This window comes from Theobroma cacao, chromosome 5 (assembly GCF_053813885.1).
Source record: "Theobroma cacao isolate CCN51 chromosome 5, ASM5381388v1, whole genome shotgun sequence".
NCBI classification, from domain to species: Eukaryota; Viridiplantae; Streptophyta; class Magnoliopsida; order Malvales; family Malvaceae; genus Theobroma; species Theobroma cacao.
Window position 1 is genome coordinate 38,620,141 of NC_142643.1, and position 24,712 is coordinate 38,644,852.

The window sequence follows — 24,712 nt, forward strand, 5'->3', positions numbered from 1 at the left end:
ACGTGACATATACTCACTAATGTTTCAAATCTTATTTTTCTCTACTTTTAATATATTAATATATATATATATATTAGGGGCCAGTTATATAGTTTTAGAAAATGTTTTCATTTCCTTTTCTCCATATTTACATTATAAATGATCAATGAAAAAAAAAATTACATTCAGTAATCCTTGTTTCTAATTTTCTATACAATTGAAAAATTATTGAGAAGGCTTTTCCAACTTTTTAACTACATTTGGGACCCGTTAATTTGCCAAATTTATTAATTTTCCTTATCTAGTTAGCTTATTGATCATACTTACAATGTTAATGAAAATGGAAGATAGAAAACATTTTCACAAACGAACTGGGCTCTATTTTCACTACTCATACATCCCTTATACAACCCCAAGTCTGCATAACTCGCATTTACAATGAAAAAATGGATATTAGTTTCTCAAAGGTTTCTCGACATTTACAAACTGTTATCTGTTAGAATCAAGGCAATGGCAATCCCTACCACTAACGAGATACGACGGCTCACCAAACTGAAATTTCATCACAACCCTGCCTGCCTTGGAGATCTGCTTTTAAAGTCGTAGGTTTCATCCTCAGGGCAAAGTTTCAAGACTAGAAACTAAGTTAAGAGAAGATTAGTGGTCAACTGGTCGTGGCTTGTTCTACATTTTCCAGAATGCTGTATCACGAAGGTGTTTCAATGTCACCTCCGCAAAATTTCCATGATCCATCATCCTGCCTTTTAAGAATATAACGGATTTTATAAGTGCTGCAATCAAAAGAGAAAACAACTTAGTTGGAAGATTAGTAAAAACAGTTTCAAGTGTTGGTTTTCAGGAAAATTTAAGTAAAATTTAACGAGTTAGTCGAAGAGACAAATTATACACGTAATGCAGGAAAGTAGCTATTTGTCAGACAGATTTAACTGAAGCCACAATTTAGTGTTAATGCATCGGCAGTGGACATCTAGAAATTATCCCTCTGCATCCTTTCAAAGCTGTGTAATTCTTAATCCAATGGATAGCTATATACAGCAACATTTACAATCTGAGCTCCAACAATGCATTAAGCCAAGGTGGTTCAGCTCACCTGTAATAATTAGGATTCTTTGGCTCAGATTCATCAACAAGCTCTGCTGCTTCCTCTAGGAGAGCCTCAATTTCAGCCATCTCCCTAGCATTTCTATCCAACAGAATGTCAGCTCGCAGAATGGTCAATTGCAGCAAAACAAATCTCCAATAACAACATCTAGCTCTTGCCATATCAGCCAAAGCTTTCCACTGCAGACCAATTATGCGAACAAAAAAGCCAAAGGGTTCAGCTATGAAGAGTTGCTCCCACATTCAGGAATAGAATCTTGAAATAAACCTACCAATATCTTTCCACCTAATGAATTCAGAGATGGTGCTGTGCAAAGGTTTAGATTTTGATTTTTTTAAAAACTCTGAATTGTTTTAATCTTGATTTTGATTTGAGCTAATCTTTGCTTAGTAAGAACTCAAAGTATAAATTCGTGTGGATTCAATAAATTTCTTTGACTTTGACTTTTAAAGTGCTCTAAATGTTTATTTTCCTCATTGAATTGAAACAACAGTCTAATTTGACCACTCAGCGAACATGAAAACAAATTATAATTTGAATATTCCCTTGCAGCTAGTGAAACAGGCAACTAAACTACAGGTAGTTAGCTATCATCAACATATAATGTCTGAAACCCTAGTATTTCTCTAGAAGCAACATTGATACTTCCCAAATAGTACACAGGTGGCAAAATGATTTATCATATATAAAGCACACACTCATGTTCAAGAACAGACACTTCTTTTTCCCCTTCTTATCCTCCCTTCTGGGTTCAGGTCGGTCAGGCAGGGAGACTAAAGGGAAGGTTCACTGTAATATTATCTTATTGCTGACATCAGAAAAGCATAAAATTGAATGAAACCATTCAATAGATTTTACCTGAATTAGCATCGACTCATCAAGGGCTTCAGAGAGGCTATTAACCTGATGGCTAGGTCCCAGAGCTTCGGCTTTAATCGCTTGCCATTGCCTGACAAGAGCTTCAGCTTCTTCTACAGACATTTGCTTCCTGTCCACTGCTGTAATGGAGGTTGACAAACTAGCAGGAAGGCAGGAACTTTGTAAATTTCGAGCGTCTGAAGGGTTCCTGAATTGAACCTTAGCCAATTCCAAAAGTTTAGTTATCCTGCCACCAATACCACTTCCCTTGATATGAGCAGAGCCTACATCGTAATCTAAGGAAGAATCTCCTTTACGGGTAATGGAGCTTATGTGCATACGTGGTTTACTGGGGGCCCATATTGACATGTGCCTGACCCCACTTAATCTCATTCCTGATAGCTTAAAGCTAGTGAAAACAATGCACCCTAATACAGCAACAAAAGTTAATCCTTCAGTCACATTCCTCTGGAACAACCAGCTTTCCCAAGCTTTATTCTGGTTTACTCCAAAATTTCTTTTCAATTGAACAGATGCTGCAGTAACATTGCTTCCACTGCTATTGTCACCAGGTACCAATGAGCCCTGCAAATCGGTTGGTGCTAATTGTTTAACAGTTGACGTGATATGTAGAGAAGATTTCATACGGCAAAGAGAATCCTCAAAGTCTCGCCTCTCCGATGCAAGAGCAGTAGATAGTGATCTATGGCTTAGATTGGCCATGGTTTGAGGAGCTCCCTTATTTTTCCTGATCCCTGGAGCTTTCCTTTCACCACCAAAATAGTTAGCCTGCAAATATATACATATGTTAAGACTTCCCTGTTAATCTGATAGGTCAATCATTTTGCTCTTACCAAAGATGGAGAACAATCTCTTGTATCAGGAAACAGAGAAAGCACAGCATCCTTCAGCCACATTTCCTGATTACGTTCAGCAGGCAGTTTGATATTAGAGAATGCAACAATCTTGAAGATAAACAAGAAGTTTACAAAATATGAAGGGATAGTATGGAACACAGTCCAACTAGCACCACAATCATGACTATTCTTAAGTACACAACCTTACCGAATACTTTTCTTCAAATCATAAAATAAGAAAAGAAACAATAATACGAGAACTTGAATTAACATGGCCCATGGCTTGAATTTGTACACATTCAACAGTTTTAAATTCATGCGCTCTACAAAAGCAAGAATCAAGCCCTTTTCTGTGTCATGGGGTCAGCTACATGGGAACATAATGTCATATTGTGCTTTATTAAGAACCATATCTAGATATTAAGCACTAAGTCATTCTTTACAGTTTCCTCCCATCTCTTCATCGGCCTATCCTTCCCCCTTTTGGACTGAACATTCTCCATTAAATCACATTATCAAAAAGGAACATTTAGGCCTCTGTCCCACATGACCATCTCTTCATCAGACTACCCTTCTCCCTTCTGGAATGAACATTCTCCATAAATTCACATAATCAAAAAGGAGCATTTAGACCTTTGTCCCACATGACCAAACCAACTTAAACATGTCTCCCTTGTTTTATGCTCAATGATTGCTATACCCACCTGTCCCTGAACGCACAGCACTCATTCCTAATTATATATTGTCTTATAAATCCAAATATTCATTTTGTAAATCCACATTTTCACTACTATCATCATTTACTTAACCACCCAAAATTCAATGGCATCAAGCAGTGCTGGGCTTATTACTATCATGCAAAACTTTTCCTTAAGCTTAGGAGGCATTTGCTGCCACACAAGAGTCAAGTCCACACTAAAATTTCTCTATTTCACCTATCATGTTTGAATCCTATTTTTTCATGATTGAGCCAAGATATTAAAACAGCTCATTTTGCACTGTATCATTTTCTCCGATTTTTACAACTTGCTTAATTGCCATTCTTCCTTTGCTGAACTTTCATTTCATACATACTTAACTGAAGACTTTTGCTTATATGGCTCAAGCATTAATCCTGGCTCTCATCTCATTAACCAAATTAATGTCATCTGCAAAAGCATACACCAATGTATAGCTTCTTGAAGGTGCCCAATAAATTCATCAATTACCAAAGCAAATAGGTAACAGCTCAAAGCTGATCATTGTTGCAAACCTATTGGTAGTGACAAATGCTATGATCACCCCTCTATGAGTCTTTACACAACTCACTACTCCATTTTATGTATCCTTCACAGCTTGAATATAAAAACAGACTCCTTAATTGTCTAAAAAACTTTCTAAGCATACATATAACCATCATTTGATAGTAAATTCAAAATAACTAATGATATATGAAAATGAGAACATCCACCTAGAAAAGAATTTATTAAACATATATGACCTCCTAACTGTTGAAACTGACTATCAACTACAGCCTCAGATGCATATGTGAAGCATGAGATAGTTTAAACTTACCAATGAAGAATTAGTACTAGAACTGCCTCTTATCTCCTTTCCTGTGATAGAATTTTTGGGAGCAGGATTTGAACTTGATTCAAGCAGTTGAAGCTTTTCAATAACCTCAGCCTCACTTCCCTAGTAGCCAACATATGCATTTTAAAAGTATTTCAATGAAGAAATATTCCAGCCTCCAAGTAAACAAAGCCTTCAATTTCTACAGTAATTTAATGCAACATTAGATAAAGGGAGGAGATAAAATCAATACCTGTCCAAGAAGGAACAAGCAGAAAGCCTCCTCAAGCTTTAGATCATTACCCTCAGATGTGATCAAACACTCACATATAGTTTTTGCTTTGTTAATCTACACAAATATAGTAAAAAGTGACATTAATAAGAAAGAATTAACAGCACACAGTCTCCCCACCCCACCACTTCCACAGAAACTCAAAATTATTTAGAGACCAAACAGAATGAAGAAATTACCAAGTCAGTTTGCCTGCTTGAAAATCCAAGAGCAATATGAGCAATCAATGCCATGTAGAAACAGGTAAAATCAATAACAACCCTTTGATTCTGTGATTCAATTGATTTCTTATTCTTCCTTGCAATTGCTAAATCATCCCAGGGAAGAATATCAATTACTTCTGAGGCCAACAGCCTACTAAGTGCTTGGCTCAAGAAGCTTGACCAATCTTGGACCTGGCAAGATGTTTCTACATCAAGCCCCTGTCTGACCAGTTCACGCAAGGCTGCAATTGCTCCTTGTCGCCTGTCAGAATTTTCAGGTGACTGAGGCAAGCCTAATAATTCCAACGTGCATGCAGGTGCAAGCTCCTCCAAAGATTCTTCTATCTAAAAGCCATGGTCAATAAATTTCATGTAAACAGAAGGCTGTGACATAAACCCTTGAGTAACAAGGATGGCATAAAATTACATGCTGTCTAAATGCAGCACCTATCCTCCCAACAATATTGCAGTCATCAGTATCAGCTGAATATTTAAGTTCCTAACCATCAGATGAATTCATTAGAAATTTCGGGTTGTTTTAATTGTGTTTACTTTATGTCTATTACAAACTGTATTCTACTAAGTACTATCAATGATCACTGTCATTTACACAAACGAAACCAAGAGGATGCCTATTACAGACTGAACCAAAGCACATCTTAGCAAATCCTTGAATATGTAAGGTGGAGGCCAAAGGACAAAATAGAAATGAAAATAACCTGAGATAACAATGTCATTTGTCGAAGAGATTTTGTACTCCTGAGAAGACATTGAGCACGAGCAAGCGCTTCAAATCCTTCAAACACCTTGTTCTTTTGGAAACCAATCTTTGCAATTGAACACTTCAAGAAAGCACCTATGATAAGAAAAGTAGGCATAGCAAAGCTGATGTTAAAGCTAGTAAAAGCTGCTGAGCTCTTCACCTATTTGCCTTACCTCAGCTAGTGCCATCGATAGAAGCAAATCATGAATATATGGCTTAGCATCTGGACGCTGAACAGCTGCCCTCCCAAGTTCCAGAACGAGCTTCTCTTCTCCTACCTGATTCAGAAGAAATCCATATCAGACAATCTTTCCAAGCTAAAAATGTTGGTTTGCTTAAGGATTTTTTTGGTGAATGCCTTTGCTACTTAATTTTTGCTTCCAAAAGCTATAAAAAAACAAAAAGAAGTAAATTTGGATACAAAAGCAAATAAGATTTTTGAATAACAACATGTTAAAGTCGAGACTTTTGGAATAACAAAATATAGGAAGTCACTTTTCTGTGGAACAATTATATATGAATATCTGTTACATTTTAGCTATTTTCCCATTTTTTATCAAATATGATTTGCTATATACAATTTACTTCTACTTTTTAGTAAAATTTGAAGAAATAAACAGTAAATAGCAAAAAGCAACAACTAAACAACTCTAAGGTTTCAATAGTTTACTACTTTTTGCTTCCTCAAAAATTGTTTCAAAGCAAAAGCACAAAATAAAAATTTAAAATCAGTACTTGATTTCCAATGAGCAAATGACTTAAACATAACACAAATTCAAACATAATAACTAACCATGAACACTAATTTTCTTAATTTTCAAAAATATTAGTGCTTGCTTTTACATGCAATTTTTTTTATTTTACTTTATGATTCAAATGCTAAAAAAAAAAAAAAAACCAACATTAAAACTAAGGCCATACAAATTAAACCTTGCATTACAAAAAAGAAGACAATTAGGCAAAATTTCTCTAAATGATTAAGAATATCCCTAAATACTCTAAAAAATTAACAATATCTCCTAAATTATAACAACTAAAAAATGGGAAAAGAAAGTAGAAAAAGCATAAAACATAATGCACCTCTTGAAGAAGGCAAAGAGCAGCAGGCAACCAACGCCATGGAATTCGAAGTGAAGATTTCGGTGGAATCTTTTCTTTCACATTTCCAGCGTATTCTGTTTCGAAAAGCAGCTTATCCCTCACATCCATCAAAACTTCCTACAAAGAAGAAAAAACCATAACAAAAAAAAAAATCAATATAAAGGTAGAAAACGACCTCTACAACTGTCGTTTGTTACCTGACGAGAAACGAGAACATCCATGGTGTAGCCATCGTCGACCTCAGCGCTCTTCAAATTCATCACCGACTTCACAATCTCGTCTTTCTCAGCTTGACTCGAAACGCCGATCAGCTGGTAACAACTCACCGGGATATCAACGGCGGCGGTTCCGGCGACGGTTGCGGCGACGGTTGCAGTGCGGGAGGAGGAAAAGGAGGAAGAAGAGGAAACTGGCGCGTTCTCGACAATGCCGACGCGAGTGTCAATAGCGCTGGATCTCCAGCGTTTTCTCACAGTGGGAAAAGGACAGCCGTTAGATTTGATTAGGGTTTCGAACCCTAAAATCTCACTCTGATTAGAGCTTCGAGTGAAGAAGAAACAACAAGAACAAGAAGATGAAGGAATAATTGGAGCCAAAGTTACATTCCTCAGTGCCATTTCCCACAAAAAGAAGAAAAAAAACACCCAATTGATTACATGAATACAATTTCTCAAAGCTTTTTTATTATTTTGCTGTAATATCGGTGTGAGGATCCTAGATTCGATTTTCAGTTATGGCTATGGAGAACCGTTGCTTTGTTCTTTTTCCCGTTTTCTTCTAAAAATGGGAAAGGAAGTAAAAAAGGAAAGTTTTGAGTACATTAGGATAATGTATTACTGCCTAAAACAAATGTATTTAGACTAAATTATACATTAGAATTAAACCAAACAATGATTTGATAAGCTTTTTGGACGATATGTTTGTAGATATTTGATTTTGACTCTAAATGTATTATTTTTTAAAAAAAATTATACTTAAAATATAATATTATATAAAAATTAATAAAAACAACCAAATCGAAAAAAAAAATTTTATCACTTGAATAAGAATAAAAATAATTTAAAATAAGATTTACAAGTTAATTATGCTCTAGAAAGTTTGATAGTTTAACTTAGTGCTAACTAAGAGAAGACTGCTCAAGGCTTTGTAATAAAAATAATTTCGCCAACTGCCCTTATCATAATAATCTCGCCAACCATTACTCAAGGCTTTTGTAATAAAAAAGTTCCAAAGACTGCTCAACTAGAAGAACGAGAGCTTGAACTATTTTCAGTTTGATTTACGTTGTCTTATCCAACTAAGTATGGTCACTAAGCCACAGTGCAAGGACTACACCCATCCCAAGTTAAAGCAATTCCATAATAAAATTAAGGATGTTGGAGAGCTCTTAGAATTGTGAAACTGGGTGATGACTTGAAATTGAAAGAGTTTTTTAAATCTTTCCAAGCTTATATATAGTATATGACTTTTATCTTTAATTTGAAATCTTTTGATTCAAATGAATTGAATGTTTACGGAGCCGTGTGGTGAGCACAAAGCGAACTATTCTTTAGCCTTTTACTAAAGAATACCGTGTGCTCGTCACTTGAAGCGGCATATGTTAATTTTTGGAAAGGGTATTCTTAATTGAATGCTCTTAAAAAAAAATGAATTGAATGTTTGATAAACTATTTAGAATGCTAATCCAATTGATCATAGATTAGAATACGAATTAAAAATATTTATTATTCAAGAATTATTTAAAAATTAAATTTACATTTAACATCAATGATGATTTTTTTTCTTTTCACCGTATTTTATTTCAGTTGTATTGTTTTTACCGAACAAACATTATTGTTGTAATGTGATTGGGTCAGTCAAGACGCATTTCAATCTTATTGTTGTAACTTCTTGTGTCATCATTTTTTTTTAAAAAGGTTTTGAATAGAAGGAATAAACAAAGCCGATGCAATGGAAAAAGAAAATGGAGGAATTTCTAAATGGGGTAATGGGCAACAAATATTGAGCGTTTGCCACCATGACCAAAATTATTTACTAGAAAAGGCAAAAGTTTTTTTTTTTTTTGTTAGAAAGGAAGTTGTAATTGGCATAAATAAAAATTAAAAAAAAAAAGTTTATGCCAAAAGGGGTGTGGGCTTGCATTGCATCACGAGAAGGCTGAAGAAGGCAGCAAAAATAAATTGGAACTTCCCGCCTCGCCCGCAAGGTGCAGCGAAATCAGTGAAAAAGCAACACTGTTATCGATTTCCAAATCCCAGTCGGGAGAAAAATGGTGCGAACTTCCTCTTCAAAGAAGCCGCCGATTGCAGAGACCCCAGAAGCCACAGAGCGGAAAAGACTGAAGAAATTAGCTTTGAAAAACAACTTACTTTCCGACACACCGGCCACTCCCAAGTCTTATGTTCCTCTCAGCCCATCGAAGCTAGTAATGAAGCACCATGGCAAAGATATTCTCAGGAAATCTCAGAGGAAAAACCGTTTCCTTTTCTCCTTTCCCGGACTCCTTGCTCCCATTTCTGGTGGCAAGATCGGCGAGCTCAAGAATTTGGGCTCCAAAAACCCTATCCTCTACCTTGATTTCCCTCAGGTTTTGAAATTTTGATTCCAAAACATTTTTGTTCAAATTGTTTAGGGATTTCATAAATTATAATTTTGGAAATCGTTTGATTTTTTAGTTTTTGGTTTCAGGGTCAAATGAAGTTGTTTGGGACAATTGTGTATCCGAAGAACAGGTATTTGACTTTGTTGTTCTCTCGTGGGGGAAAGAACGTTATGTGTGAGGATTATTTTGACAACATGGTTCGTTAGTTCTGTTTTTTTTTTTTTTTTTTTGCCCTTTTGTTTATTTTATTATTAGCTTCTGTTCTGGAATTTATTGGTGAATCTGATTCTGTACCAAGTTAGGAAATGGTGTTTTTTTTTTTAATGAAATTTCTTTAATTCTTTTCACATATTGAGATGAATTGGGTTTAGGATATGCAACGGAAGGTAGTTCTTTCTCTTTCCATAAACCTTACATCCTGTTATTTTCGATGTTTGAACTGGAGCTTCACGTTGAAAGTCCCGACTTTGAACTATTACAGTGTTGCTTCGGGACATTAGGAAATCTGACAGCACTTATGTTACATGGACATTTCACTTTATTCTAATGTACTTGTCTGGCACTTCTTGGACAATTCACTATTCATATGAATATGGCGCTTTAATCTTCAAAATTAATGTAAAATATTTTCAAAAAATGTGACATACCCCGTGTCTGACACCCTTGCCCGAGTCCATGTAACAGAGGACAGCATGGATAGATAATTTCAACAATAAGCTTCAAAACTTATTAGGATTTTATATCCCTAGACTGGATAATGTTTGGTATACTTGAGGAAAATGCATTTCCTAATAAGCTGTAGTTGATTCTAGGTGTATGTTACTGTTAGTTTTTCATTTGCACGGGCATTGCCAGATGACAAAAGAAAAGTTAGTAATGTCTGTTCATTTTTCTGTCTACACCCTCTACTATGTAGAGCAAATTACATGCTCTATTTTCGTGTTCCTATAAACTGCAGGCTTCCAGTTTCTCCTCGGTTGAGTGCTCAACTGTATGATCTGTTGATGCCATTGGGATCAATATGTTAAAATTGTCTTTCATGTGAAAGTTCCAGGCCTTTTAAGTTTGACAATATATTATTCTTTCTTCGCCTTATGATTCATCGTGGGTTCCAAACACTTATATTCATTGCTTTATGGCTTTTGGAGCATGTTTCTTCATCATCACTGGAAATGTGATTATTCCAGATTGTATTCTCTGATGCATGGTGGATTGGAAAAAAAGATGAGAACCCAGAAGAAGCCCGACTTGATTTTCCAAAGGAACTATGTCAGGTTGGTTTCTTTTTGTTATAGTTTTTCAGGTTTGAATGCTTAATTTCCTCTACTGTGTTTCAGTTGACTTGCAGAGTAAGCTCCCTTATTAATCTTTGTCTCAGTTCATTGCCGGTTTCAGGGACAGCAGATGGAATATGACTTTAAAGGTGGTGCAGGGGTGGAATCCGTTAACAAGCAAGACACTCCTAGAACAGAAATAAAACAGGTTGAAATAGAGTCCCTTGATAATGAGTCTGGAGATGCTTTATCAGATGATGACAATGACTTGACAGCTAAGATGGAAGTGACGCCAACTCGGCACTCTGCAAGAAATGCTGGAAAAAGATTCAAGTACAATTCAAACTGTTTTATTTTATTTTACATTCAGTATTTTTTATTGAAAGATGTCTGTATTTATCCTCATCCTGGTATCTGAGAAATATTGTGCTGTATTGACTCATTGTGAATTTATGATTGTAGAAATAAGTCTTTAATTCCATGGTGGGTTCAATTGATAGGATGTTTGTTAGCAATCAATTTGGAAGTAGTGGAACTTAGAAATGATTTCTTTCCCTGCTGCGCATTTATTAGGATAGCTACAATTGTTCTCTTCCCGTATGGTGATATATCGTAATGACTGACTGTTAAACCAGATCTTAACCTACTAAAATTTTGGTGTCTGTATAATGTAAGTGTCATGAACAGTTCTATTGAGTACTAATACTCTAAAATCAGAGCCCATAGAACTCATGACCCATCACATAACTTTGTTGATTGAGGTTCCTTGGGATTGTCATGTACTTCTGTTAACATTTGTTGAGTTTCAATGTTTAATTTTGTTGTTCTTTGTATTGGGGTCCTATTGAAGCTTCTTGTCCATAATCTTTCTTTTCTAAGTTATTCATGTATTAAGTTTAAGAGTTCTGTCTATGTTAACATATATATATTAGAGGTTTAGAAAGTTAAATTCATCTTTGGTGTATTAATTTAGATTTGCTGAGGCTTCTTCTGAGGATGACCCTGTCAGAAGTGATGCTGAACCATCAGATGGAGAAGAGAAGAAAGTTGGCAAGAAACTTCATTTAACTGAAAATGATACTATTGGAAATATCCTTTTTTAACCTATCTTGCTTATTTTGCATTATTTAATTCCATATTCCTGTTGCAGCACTGCTGCAGGTCAGGATGTTGACTTTTAAAGCTTCATTTTTTTCCCTATAGTTAATCGCTTAAATTATTACTTAGCATCTGGTTTTTGGTTCCTTAATTGATAGTTACAGACTATTAGTTCCGCTTCTCTGGTCCTTAAGTCTGATGCTGCAGAAGATAGCCAGATCCCCGAACAAATTCAAACTTCTCTAACTTCAGTGTCCAAGTCTAGAAAAATATCTAAGTCAACTGTTACAGTGACTAAATCTAAGGAAAACTCAAAGGCAAATCGTGGTTCACTTGTTCAACCTACCATTTCTACATTATTTAAAAAAGTGGGAGAAAAGGTATGTCAAATAATGATTAGTAGGATATAGATCTAATTTATTTATGGAATGCTCATTTCTTATTTATCATCACTGCATGCACTTATGTGTTAGTTAGTCTGTTAAGAGCTTTTATTTCTTTTTTTTTTTTTTTTTTCTTAATTGTGAATCTAGGTCTTCTGCAAAGGAGAAAGAGAAAAATGTGGTTTGTTCAAAATGCTAACTAGCATTATATTTCTTCTTGTACCTTTAATAGAGATTTTTGACATCTCTAGCATATCCAGTTCGGACAAAAAACTTTTTTTTTTCTTGTATTCATAACACAGATTGTAAAAATTTTTATCCGAACCCAGTAGGCATCAGCAAGAAAAAGGAGAAAATGCATGCTTGCCATTAGGTGGCACTAAAATCTAACATACCATAGTGAATGGAAAGGCATTAACTGTTGTTAAATATTTTAGGTTAGAAGGTTTTATTTCCAAGGGAGCTCTATAGATAATGGAACATATGATAAGTGCATTCAAGCAATCCTACAAGGTCTAAACTAGTTTTGTCTTATGGTTTTAGGGGCAGAAAAAGAGTCTCTTATCAGCTCCATTTTGTACAAATTTTGAACTCTATAATAGTTGAAAGTATATAAAAGTTTAGTTATGCAAGTAAAAGTATAAAAGGTAAGGAGTGCACGCAGGTATTAAATGAAGTTTTATTAAGCTTTACAGATTGCTCTTTGGATGAGTTTGTTCTATTTTCTTGAAACACATGAACTGAGACATCTAGCATTTCTGTGTAAGATCATGTTTAGAATTTTTTGCTGTATTCTTGCTTGGGGAAAGAAAAGAACTGTCTTGACTGATCTTGAGCAATCTACATCTATGTGTTTAGATGCTTTTAGAAGGATTGTATCCCTCCAGGTGCTCGACATTGTTTAATAACTAAGCTTCCCTATGAATGCAGTAAAAAATGTCAAATATCATCCTCCTCTGAAGTCAATGATTTGCTTCTATACAAGCTGTGTTTTGCATAACCATCTATTCTCATGCACCTCAATTCGGATAAAGATAGTTGATTTTTGTCATTAACAAAGGGTGTTGAAGTATGGAAGTGTATGGGAATACCGTGCAGTGTACAAGGGAACCTTAAACAAATCTATGAAGTGTGTTTTGTGTATATATCACTTTATAATCACATGTCAAGTTCAATCATGCCAAATCAAACTTCTGATCAGGTGAAAAGTTGAATTTTGTAATTGTCAAAGTTGCATGAGTTTATGTAAGGAAGTATTTTCTTGTGGCAAGCATTGTATGCCATTGCCATGATATTAATGATGTTAGCAGTTTGTGTGGTATATCTGTGCAAATTGCTGGGTGTATATTTGCAAGGGACTCTGATGCCTTTTCTCCTCCTTTTGGGTGATTACTAGTTCCGAGACTGGAATCAAAGTCTCTCTCTCTCTCTCTCTCCTTGTGGGTCTATATGTTGAATATAGCAATTGTTACTGCCCATGACTCTATGCTATGTAGCTATAATAATTTGCCTCTGCTTCCATTAAAAGTTGATTGCTTTGTTCCTAAAGTAATAGCCAGAAAGTAGAAAATTTTCACTTTAAACCATGTAGTTATGATATGCCAAGCAATTTGGTCTCAGAATTTCCTAATAGGTTCTTTGTGATTTCCTTGATAGATCATGGTCCATGCATTTTTACTGTTACTACGAAGTTTGTCTAATTACTCTTTGAAAAGTATAGTTTGCTAACATAGAAAAATGTGGTTTTCCATATTACAAATCTTTATTTTCTAATGATATTGCTTTAATTCCAGAAGGAACCAAGAGGTTCAGATAAATCTTCATCCACAAAAGGTTGAAATTTTTCCTGCTTGCTTTTCTTATTATAGAATATTGTGAAAGATTATTAAGATTTATGATTTTTTCCTTATTGTGTGCTTTCCTTCCAGTTCTTGGCAAGAAGTTGCAGTCCAATAATTACAAAAGGAAGATTGATCAGGTTAAACTGAGCTCTGATATTGAAGAGTTTTTCTTCTTCTCTATTTGCATTTTCCCTAATATATTTATCTTTTTCAACTCTTTGCTTGTCATTTAACTGCTGTACGTTGAGCTATCTGGGGAATGATTGTGGATGAAGGTTGCATACTGACAAGCAGCATATGCTTTTGATGTTGCAGACTGAGGGATCTAGCAAAAAGGGAAAGGTAAACGAAGAAAAAACCACTGGTAAGATTGTCTCACTTTCTATCTTGCAATGTGTGTATGCATGCATGTGCATTAGGCTACTGCTCTGTCAATGCTTCTCTTGCAACTGCCTTGCTCTCTCAATGCTTCTTGTGCTACTGCCTGAAGGCTTTGGATGTTGGTGGCTAGAGTAAAAGCTGTCATTTCATTGGATGATAGTTATCAAACTCTTTTTGTAGCTGGAAATGGAAGTTTAGCATATAAAATGAGCAATGGTCCAGGGTCACTCATAGACGCCAGGATTGATGCGTTTGGACCTTTCTTTTTGGTGGTCTGTGACTTGACAGGTTGTTGATGGTCCAAATTTTCTAGGACCAACACTTTTAGGTGGTCCGTGGTCCTAGGCACTTGCTCACCCTCCCTGGACTGAAGAATCGGATTGTAGGATTGAATTCTTGACAGATTCTAAACTAATGATCATTTTAGAATTATGTACAGAATAAGTTGAATATTTGCAAATTGTAAGGCTCAAGCATATAAAAAAAACTTATCTCTTTAAAGGTTCTGACTGTGCGGCTATAAAGTTACTTGTGTTAGTTGTTAACCTAAAATGTTTACGCCCAATATAAACAATAAATGAAAGAATAAACAACCAAAAAAGGTGCTAACAACATTAGACAAAATGTTAAAACTTTAGAAGTAGAACTTAACAATAAATGAATAAATGAATTGTAATGTGAATTCTAATGTGGATGTATGAATTTTGTTATAGTATTCATCAATTTGGTACTTGTTTTATTTTGATTTACAGATAATTGAATGTTTTTGCTTTAATTTTATTATTCTTTTTTGAAAACTATAGGATCTAGGGTTGATCTTGTACTACAATGGATCATAGGCTCGCTCCTAAGGGGGCATGGGCAGATCCACAGTCCAAAATTTTTAGGACCAACCATACGTGGGTGGTCTCAGTCCTGACTTTAGGACCACCCACCCCGAACTATTCTCACCGCTAAATTGAGAGAGTACTAGAACCCATCCTATGTTGTCTGGACTTTTCACCATTGACCAGTAATACCCTATTCACATAAAAAGTAGGGGGCTGCACCTCTCATCTTCATGGAATCTTTCATTTGAATGAGCCAAAAGGAGAGCATGGTTTTGGTGAGGCTGGGAAACTATCATCTACTGTTAAGGTGTTGGTTATGGAGATGGATGATGCACTGTCAGCAGTTGGGATTGTGGCCATGCTGCAGAAAATGATACTTCATCCTGTGGCTTGTGTATAGGTGCGAGAGGCTACTATGTTTTTGATCTCTTGAATACTTTGCTTCTTTGATGACTTACCAAGTTTCCACTTTCATCTTTTTGGAACCTCCCAGCCAGATAAACCGAGTTTTTTCAATGTTTATTCTGTTTCTTTCTTCTGTTCAGTACAAAAAGCTTGCTTTTTCTTCTAGTAGTTTATTTTGGAGAGGTTAGGTCCTAGCTTCAAAAGTGGCTTCAGACCACTTGCCTAAATCATCATTGGCAGATCAAAGTACAGTTAGCAAAGTCCCTTCTTAGAACCAATGGAGGTTTAGGGGGAGGAAGGGATGAGTTAGTCTTTAATTTGTCATTCATGACCATTTGACAAGACTTTATTGGATTTTTAATTATCTACTTTTATTTCCACATTCACAACCCATTTAGTTCAAGTAATGTAATGTCTACTAACCTGGCTGTTAGCAACTTAACTAGTCAAGACCTAGGCTGCCTTTTCTTTGATGAGTACCTTGCCATCTTATGTTGGGTACATATCTGTTCAACTGTTTTGAGGGGGACTAGGTGAGGGAGAATTTAATCTTCTTGTCATCAATGTAAATCAGTTTGTCAGAATTAACAATATTTCTTTCTTGTATTAAAAAAAGCCTAGTATATTTGTTTTTGTGTCACAATTTTGAGTAGACTGGATTTATCCCTAGGACAGATGATCTAAGTTTGGACTTTGGACTTGATGAGGCAGTTAAATGATAATGGCCTATTTATATGGTTCAGAAATATGTTTTTATTCCTTTGATGACGTCTATGAAGATGAATTTGAACCATTTCATGTATGAGAGATAAGCCAAGTTTTTCTTTGGTCATGTGCAATAACTTAAAGATTCCCAATCATGCTAGCAAAGACAATTATAATAAGTTTGGAATTGATGAGGCAGTTGGATTGTAATGGCTTATTTATAAGGTTTAGAAAAATTAAGTTTTTAGTTGTATATTGAGGTCCATGCAGATGAATTTTAGCTGTTTCAGCTATGGCGGATATACCAATCTCCAATTTGGTCAGTGTGTGAAAAACGTAAGATTCGCATCATGCTAGCAAAGACAATTGATGATAATATTCATTTTGTTTGTTTGGTTGACTTGCAGCTAGTTTACTTTTCATAAAGGGATACTCAAAGGTATATTTGGGGCCGCACTTTTGTTGTTTGGTTTTGTTAATATGTTCATATACCTTTTCTAACTGAACAGGATTCTGGTTATTATTATTATTTTTTTATATAAAGTAAATATATTAACTTAAATCAAAACTACATCATCCTTGGCCAAATAATACCAAACATATCTCCAAATAAAAGAGTAAGAATACTAGATGGGGGCCTATCAAATATTTTTAATATTATGGAGGATGTCATGAATGTTCTGAAAGGCAGAATTACAGACTTTTTTCCTTTTTTGGTCTTTGTGCCCATGCTTTCTATATAATCATCTCAAGAAATTTCTTAAGAAATTAGGGTTTCATTCTGTCGATTTTCACAGGTAGGCTATATAGAATAAATGGTCGTGTGAGAATTATGTACTTCAGCTCTCATAGAAAGTTATTGTAAATTTGCATATTCTTGTGGTTTCTAGAACTTATTTGCAGTGCCGGTTTATCTCTTGTGACATGCATGCAGCTGAAATTTTTGGCTTTTAATTGCCTTCGGCTCTTTCTTTTTTCTGTTAAAATTTGTAATGGATACTTATTTGAAACTGTAGGGACAGGAATCAAAAGAAAGAAGAAAGAATCAGAGGTATCATTGTCTATATATTAAAATTCTGGTGTTTCTTTATGTTGAATTACTTTGTTTTTGCATTAAAAATTCATACTCAACCATATACTGGATTAATGGTGTTGTAATCATTCTCCTGATTTGAAACCATATTGTATAATGCCATTTTCACATTTCATTATCTTCATGATATCTATTAAGCTTACTAACCTTGTGAAACACTATCAATTACTTATTTGTTATTGACAAATTATGTTTGGTTTTCAATATGAAGTAATTTACAATAACTTTGAGGGACCTACAGTATCATTCCATTAATGCTGTTGTGTTGAATTTATAAAAGCATTTCCTAATTTATCAAAGTAAAATTCCATTTATGTGTTCTTTTACCGTGAAACATCCTTGTCTAAGCAATTATGACTTAACTTTTACAAATGAAAGCATTCATGTAATCTCATTGATGCATTTTACTCTTACATACAAAAAACAAGATTTGTGGAGTTTCCACCATAAGTAAAGAATCATTTGGTAATTTTGTATTCAATCAGGATAGGGGTGAAGAACAAGGTACTGATCTTGGCATATATGAGTAACTCTTGAGTGTCCAAACGGAGAAAAAGGAAGAAAACAAAATTTCTGCTACATGTTATGTATTTGAGAATTATAGATTGTGAAAGCATATAGCAAGGATTCATATTATCTTCTTCTTTCTCATATTTTAATTTGGCATGTTCCTTAATAGATTTTACAATTTAAAGCATTGATTTGGCACCTTAGAAAGCAAATTCTTGTTGGGTCTTGCTAATAAGAGCTCTAAGGCATTTATTAAGATGCTCTTTTTTCGAAATACTTTATATTTTATGTACCACTCGATTGTGAATGTGATCTTTTTCAATGCTTGTTTTCCCTTATTTTATTTGAAATTTTCATATCAATTTTGTGTGTACTTGCTTGGATTAGCTTACTTCTCAATAAACAAAGTGCAAAAGTCAAGGTCCTTTATTTTTCAGTGTGGTTAATGTTGTGAACAATCCTTGTAGGATGAAGAGGAGGACATCGAAGAAATCTCAAGCACATCAGAGGTGAGACTTCTTGTCAGCTTCTATATAGTTTTTGACTTTTACCATAATTGCGCAGAACTAAATACTCAACACAAACCTCTCTTCCTCGCCCACCCCAAGAATATGCATCAGAAATTTTATTTCTATATTCAATTTTAGTGATTTATTCTTATTCATCTCACTTTAGGATGCTAATGGAAGTGATGAAGATTGGACTGCTTGAGATTATAATACCAGTATCATAAATATAGGAATGCCAAAGCAAATTCAAGCCTATACTTAGTGAAAGTGATGAAGACTGAAATGATGAGAAAAAGATTGTGACAACCATGATGGTGGGTTTCTATAGGGGCTCAAAACTTTTCAATTGATATTGTAGAATTAGTCATAATTATTTGTTTGAATGGCAGAATTAGTCATAATTGGCATAACCATGATGGTTATGTTATTTCTTGTTTTAGAATTTCAAAGATCACATGTACCACATTTCTCCTCACTTAGAATAGTTCTTCAGTTGGTTGCTTATCAGAAGAAAAGGCAAGCTTTCTTTGATTATTGGATTCTCTAAAGGGTAAAACGGTTGTTATGGGATTCAAGACAAAAATAAAGATCAATCCTTTTTTTTTTGTTACCTCATAATTTTTTTTTAGATTAGTATTTGATGTTTTTATATGCTGTCAGGTCAGGTCATCAAATTTTGTTATTTTATTGTAAAATCATACTTCAATTACTTGAACGAAAATCTTAATCTTCATTTAAGTACAAACTTTTTGAATGGTTTGTGCTTATAAGTCTGATTTTCCTCCATTACTTGTAAAACATTCACTGCTTTTCGTCCAAGGAACACTTGAGAAGACTTAAAGAAATAAGCAATTCCAATAACTTAAAGAAGACTTGGAGGAACAGAAACTCTAGGCATGCTAAAACAAAGACAATATCAACTATTTCAGTCATGTTCTCTTTTCACAGACTCACCTATTACATGTACCTAAAGCTATTTAAGACATCCCTTGATAGTGACCATAACTACATTGCGTCTGATCTTGTTTTCTCAGCCTCCACTGATGGCAGATCGTTTCATTGAATCTGACATTGTTTTGTCTGCATCAGGAAGGGGAAGGAAACACAGGAAAATAACGTACATAAAATATTTGAAGGGGTATTGTACATGGCTAAGAGTATCCATAGATTTTGCATGCATACTTCCTTGCTACCCTAACTTCCAACTTTATGACCCTAAGAACTTATCAACCCTAGCGTTTGTTGCCCTTGACAGAAATTTCATGCAAATTGGTGGTTTCACCCCTGCTAGAGCAAGTATTGAACTAGGCAAAGTCCATATACCATCGCCACAGATCAAACCAGAAGCTACTGCTGGCCCAAATGCATCCGCCTTTGCCTTGTTTATCTTTTCCCAAACGAACAAAATCAAACTCCCAACACACATATCAATGGCAAAGTATGACCCAATGTAGAAAGGTATTGCCATTGCCATTGGAAGTGGAATATAAGATCCCCATTTCTTACCCACCCTATCTTTAACTAAGTTTATCAAGATGGCTGCACCAAAGAACACATAACAAAGCACGAGGCAGTTTTTTGGTAGAGCAGAGAAGCCCTGTACCCCCAATAAAGACATGTTGCGATAAACAACTGCAAAAGGAGCAGGGTATTGACTGTTAGGAAGCCCCAAGTCATCAAATGCCTTGTAGAACAGCCAGAAGACACAAGGTGAAACTATGCAGCCCATGGCAGTGCCAATCACTTGACTAATAAACATGGACCTAGGAGAAGCTAGGGTCAGGTACCCAGTCTTAAAATCCTGCATTAGGTCTGAGGCTGTTGAAACAATGTTCATCATGACGCCACATGCTGCAAGGCCTGCAAGGACTCCACCATGTGAACCTGCCCAAGCTCCAATTGTAAAGATTGCTAGCTTGCCATAGGTGGAAGCAAGGGACCAATCAGTCAGTCCACACCCATATGCATTACAGAAAGCCAGTGTTGGTGCAAAGGCATAGAGGACCAATATGTAATACCATTTGAGTTCATGAAAGATGTGTGGAAGAACAATGGTAGAGATGACAGCAATTGTGACATAACCTGCAACAGAAAACCATGTAGGAATCTGATCTTTCAAAAAGAGTTGGGTTCGGCGCTGATCATCATAAGATAACTTCTTTGAGGTATCAGGAGAGGGCTGGTTTGCAATGGGGAGAGCCTGTCTGCCTCGAATTTGATGAAACAAGCCTATGAGGGTTCTACTCAACACCTTGAAAAAATTGTACAGGCCGTCACCTAGAATCATGGCGATGGCGATAAATACCTGGATTCAGGGAAGAAGTCAAGCATCAATGACAAAGGAAGAGGAGTGATTTATGTAATGGTGGCAGAAAACTATAATGTGATGAGCTTATAGGAAACTAACCAACCTTGTAACCTTGTAGGCCATGCATATTGCTTGAAGAAACGTCTGCAGGATACCAGTCACCCTTTCTTGTTTCAATGAGAGGCCACATTACACCCCAAGAAAGTATGCCTCCAAGCAGCACCGATATGTTTATTATGTAGGGGCAAATCATCCCCACTCCAACATATGTTGCTGAGAAATCGAAGAAAAACCTGAAAATTAGCAAAGGAAGCATTAGCTAAATACTCCCTAATGAGAAAGTGGGACTAAATTTCACTTATAGTCTCTAACATTTTATTTCGGTTCCACTTTAATCTCTAATCTTTGAATTGTTCCATTTTAGTCCCTAATTTTTCAAAATGATTACATTTTGGTCCTTTAGTCAAATTGTTCCATTAAAATTGATGTAACGTCCATGTTGTACATCATTTGGCACGCCATACGAATATTTCCTTGGCATTCCACGTGGATATTTTTCTCAATTAGCAACGGAATAAGTAGTGAACGGACCAAAATGGAATCACTTTAAAAGGTCTAAGGACCTAAATGAAACAATTCAGATGTTGGTAATTAAATGGAACAAAAATAAAAAGTCGGGGATCATGGAAGGAATTTACCAGAGAAAGTGGCTTTAGCAAATTATTTTTAAATCTTGCAAAAAAACATAAGTGAACTGATTTTACGCACTTGTTCTCATATGCTTTAAGCCCAAGTGTAGGGAAGTTAAAAAATCCACAAGTTTCTTCAGCAGTGTAAAACCATTGAAAGAACCCCCACAAGAAGCTGAAAGAAAAGAACTTGCCCAGCGTTTTTACTTGCTTCCTACAAGTGTTAAAAACATGAGACAATTAGAATGTATAAATTTCAAAATGATCAGCTTTAATTTGAAACCCTAACTATGACAGTGATTTACTTTGCTAGCTTGGCTCCTTGAGGGGTGTGGAAGCTATTGATAAGATGTGCAGTTGCAGTACCACTTGGATATGTCAACCTGAAGTCTATGACCATGATCTGAGAACAGGAGGATGAAAAAATTCATGAGCTATGCAAGTTAACATCAACAAGAACCTTTTCTTGCAAGAATATTATTCAATATCAACCAAATGACTTGAATTCTGTATTTAAACAATCAGATATACATTATTATTCATTTGAAGTTTATATTTCTTTGTCCATTCAACATGCTGTTGCTGTAAGTTTGTAAATATGTGGGGACAGCGCAGAGTGTACCTTCCGAAGAGGCACCACCGAGAAGAGACCAAGAAAGCTAACAACAAAGAGGAAGCCAATGATCCATCCCAGGGATGGATTCTTGACACCGCCAGTGTCCCCTGATTGCTGGGCAATGCGTTCACTCATTCCAAAGAGGTAACTCCCGAATCCTCCTGTTTGTGAACAGGTACAGGAAACATTGGATTTCCACCAAATCAGTTGCGGTTGTATTTTAAGAAAAAATGTTTCTGATATCATGTTCCATCACAAGCATAAACACTTTTATACATTACAATATTTGCGATTCCAAAGTAATATCAAAACAAGTTTATGCTGTAAATAAATTCGTTATGTAATTGCAACAGTACATAAGCAAAATTTGTGAAAGGTGGTGAATCCATTCTAAACCTGATATTTTTTCAATGGTTTTAAATTACAGCATAGCATTGCTCCTAAAGCGGTGCAACCTATTTCCCACTTTCCAGAGTTTTTGCCTTAGAAGCCGCTTCTGATGTTGATACTGTGTCTCACATGAATAAGTATATCACCCAATTTCATGTCAAAGAAAAAAATGAGTGATTTCATGATATTAAATCACTAATGGAACTTGTTGTGTTCACCGCTTACGATGATCTATGCTCATCTTCCCAGAAATAGTTATATTTCTCGTAATTGTTAAGCATTGATTCAACAATATTTGATTTAGCAGAACAGGTTCCTGTTACAAGAAATTAACCATGGACAGGTGTACCAAGCATGCTACTAAGACAAGTATCCCCAAAAAATTTGCGTACTTGACAGCCGAACATAAGCGAGGAAATGAGATACATGAGTCTGATCGCATGTACAATTAAGATTGAACAGTTTTGATTTCAAAAACAAAGATTTCACAGTTCTAAAAGTTGTTATTGGACGATGTCCAGTCTAACTATGCAACATTAACGGATTATATAATATAGTTGGTATTGATTTATATCGGATGGGGTTAGACAGAGATAAAGTAGAGGGGGCATCTTCCTAGTATCTTACAAAAAGGAAATAAAAGAGCTTAAGCTAGATGGATTTGGCTAGGCACGTTGAAATGGAAAGTAACGGAGGAAGTCAGACCTAGCTGAAAATGAAAACCATGAAATCTGGAGCACCCAAAATTAATGATAGCATCATTACCATGATAATTATATTTGGAGTTATTTAAGAGTTGAAAATATTGTGTCAGCAATACTTTACCATCAGGACTAATGTGAAGAGGTGTAGGAAATGAGTGTGAGACAGCTATTTTTGTTGTTTAGGTCATTTGGCATGAAAATTCAAAAGGTCCCCCGCATGCCTTTCCCAATCTCATCCCTTATCATTACCACTTTACCCAAAGCTACAACTTGGCTTCACTCCTAGCCATCAGTGGACCCAAAGGCAGACGAATCTACAGCTTGATATTTTGTCTCATACAAAGTTTCAGCATTACTAATACTCTAACTTACAGAAAATTTGATGGTTCCTCTGGTTGTTTATTTCTTGGGATCTCCTTCTATTGCTATTAAGGCCTAATATTGACAGGGTGGGTGACCAAGAAAGCAATTTCCACTTCTTGTGTATTCCCAAAAAGTCTCCATCAACGTCACACAAGAAAGGTAAAACATTGATAAAACAAACAGTAAGTCCTAAGTCCAACAGGACATTTCTTGTATGACAATGGGCACAGGGATAGGGACTAAGACAACTATGGGTTATCGTTTATCGGGCATCCGGCCTTCTCCGATCCGATTACCCTGTAATCCGATTTGGGACAATTCGGATATCTACACTATAACAATCGTACCAAAATGGCTTTTTAGTAAATTTAGGACATCAAAGTTTTAATTTTTCTATACAAACTAAAGAAAAAAAAAATATAGAGATCCGTACCGCTGAAGGCGATGCCGGAGGAGGCAACCACGCAGGTCTGAATGACAGTATTTTCCTGCCTGGTGAAAGGCTGTTTCAAGAGACCAGATTTTTCAAGCATCTTGGTCCATGTCTTCACGAAGAAGAACCCCAGCAACCCGGCGGAAACATTGAGGGATGGGATGATTCCCGTCGTTAAGTTGAGTTTCATTACTATGAAACTGAACAAAATGCTTAACACAAAGCTGACAGCAAAGGCCCTCATAGTCAGCTGTTTCCTCCATGACGGCACTTCCTGGCTCTCAAAGATTTGTTCCACTGACATCTCAGCCTCCTTCATCTCCTTCTTCCTGTCATCTTCTTCTGGGTTGAATCCATTCTCTACCCTATCATCACCTCTACCATTGTTATCCATTTCTCTACCTTCTCTTTAAGAAAAAAAAATCAAAATACTATAGGATAGGAATCTCCAACCTTAACAAATGAATCTTATGGAGGGTGGGTTTTATAGGGAAAAGGGCTGGAAGTTGGAATATACTTGTGAAAAATGGAAATGGTTGCTTTCACTTTATCACATCAAGAGCGTGAAGATCATAAAAGTGGGAACCACATAATGGATTCTAGTGAGAAAGAAATTGGTTGGTTTTGGACTCAAAATTATCCAATGCTCTTGCTCTCAGAGTCCTGGACTTTGCTAAGCCGTTGTTTGCCGCCTTTTCCATTAAATAGGTGGGGCCTTGATTCATTTTTCCCATCGTCACAAAATCTTTCTCGTGGGCTGTCACACACGTGAATATGAAATGTGAGTCGCGAATTAAGGATTTCTTCATTGATTCGCGCAATTTGAGCAACGGCTGACGAGTCGGTCTACA

General features: G+C 35.7%; 3 protein-coding genes and 1 non-coding gene across 8 annotated transcripts; 2 read left to right on the forward strand and 2 right to left on the reverse strand.

Annotated features, from left to right (window-relative positions):
- Nucleotides 1-336: 336 nt before the first annotated feature.
- On the reverse strand, nt 337-7,555 carry PARC6 (plastid division protein). Of its 2 annotated transcripts, none has more exons than XM_007029288.3 (11): nt 6,925-7,552; nt 6,707-6,844; nt 5,800-5,904; nt 5,583-5,705; nt 4,840-5,208; nt 4,622-4,717; nt 4,372-4,491; nt 2,815-2,880; nt 1,961-2,749; nt 1,091-1,281; nt 337-770 (listed from the first exon to the last, which is right to left on the reverse strand). In XM_007029288.3, exons 1-11 carry the CDS (start codon nt 7,342-7,344, stop codon nt 686-688), a joined length of 2,502 nt encoding a protein of 833 aa, XP_007029350.3. In that variant the 5' UTR covers nt 7,345-7,552; the 3' UTR covers nt 337-685. The 2 variants fall into 2 exon arrangements, 1 of the variants encoding a protein (XP_007029350.3); XR_016026494.1 differs by having other exon boundaries at nt 751-770; nt 1,091-1,183; nt 6,925-7,555.
- Nucleotides 7,556-8,244: 689 nt separating this feature from the next.
- On the forward strand, nt 8,245-8,362 carry LOC148762858 (U5 spliceosomal RNA). Its single transcript, XR_016026754.1, has one exon. It is a non-coding gene; the product is annotated as a U5 spliceosomal RNA (small nuclear RNA).
- Nucleotides 8,363-8,827: 465 nt separating this feature from the next.
- Nucleotides 8,828-18,968, forward strand: RHL1 (root hair initiation protein root hairless 1 (RHL1)). 4 transcript variants are annotated; one of them, XM_088806805.1, is made up of 12 exons: nt 8,828-9,314; nt 9,403-9,459; nt 10,517-10,603; nt 10,725-10,936; nt 11,577-11,692; nt 11,864-12,081; nt 13,878-13,917; nt 14,013-14,062; nt 14,241-14,289; nt 17,263-17,297; nt 18,317-18,358; nt 18,525-18,968. In XM_088806805.1, exons 1-12 carry the CDS (start codon nt 8,997-8,999, stop codon nt 18,558-18,560), a joined length of 1,260 nt encoding a protein of 419 aa, XP_088662931.1. In that variant the 5' UTR covers nt 8,828-8,996; the 3' UTR covers nt 18,561-18,968. The 4 variants fall into 4 exon arrangements, with proteins under 4 accessions (XP_088662931.1, XP_007029354.3, XP_007029353.3 ...); XM_007029292.3 differs by having other exon boundaries at nt 8,830-9,314; nt 9,416-9,526; nt 13,881-13,917; XM_007029291.3 differs by having other exon boundaries at nt 8,831-9,314; nt 9,416-9,526.
- A 226-nt stretch (nt 18,969-19,194) lies between these two features.
- LOC18599355 (putative metal-nicotianamine transporter YSL5) lies at nt 19,195-24,359 on the reverse strand. Its single transcript, XM_007029294.3, has 6 exons — nt 23,862-24,359; nt 21,978-22,132; nt 21,661-21,758; nt 21,435-21,569; nt 20,770-20,959; nt 19,195-20,663 (listed from the first exon to the last, which is right to left on the reverse strand). The coding sequence occupies exons 1-6, from the start codon at nt 24,253-24,255 to the stop codon at nt 19,566-19,568; spliced, it is 2,070 nt and encodes a 689-aa protein (XP_007029356.3). The 5' UTR covers nt 24,256-24,359; the 3' UTR covers nt 19,195-19,565.
- Nucleotides 24,360-24,712: the final 353 nt, after the last annotated feature.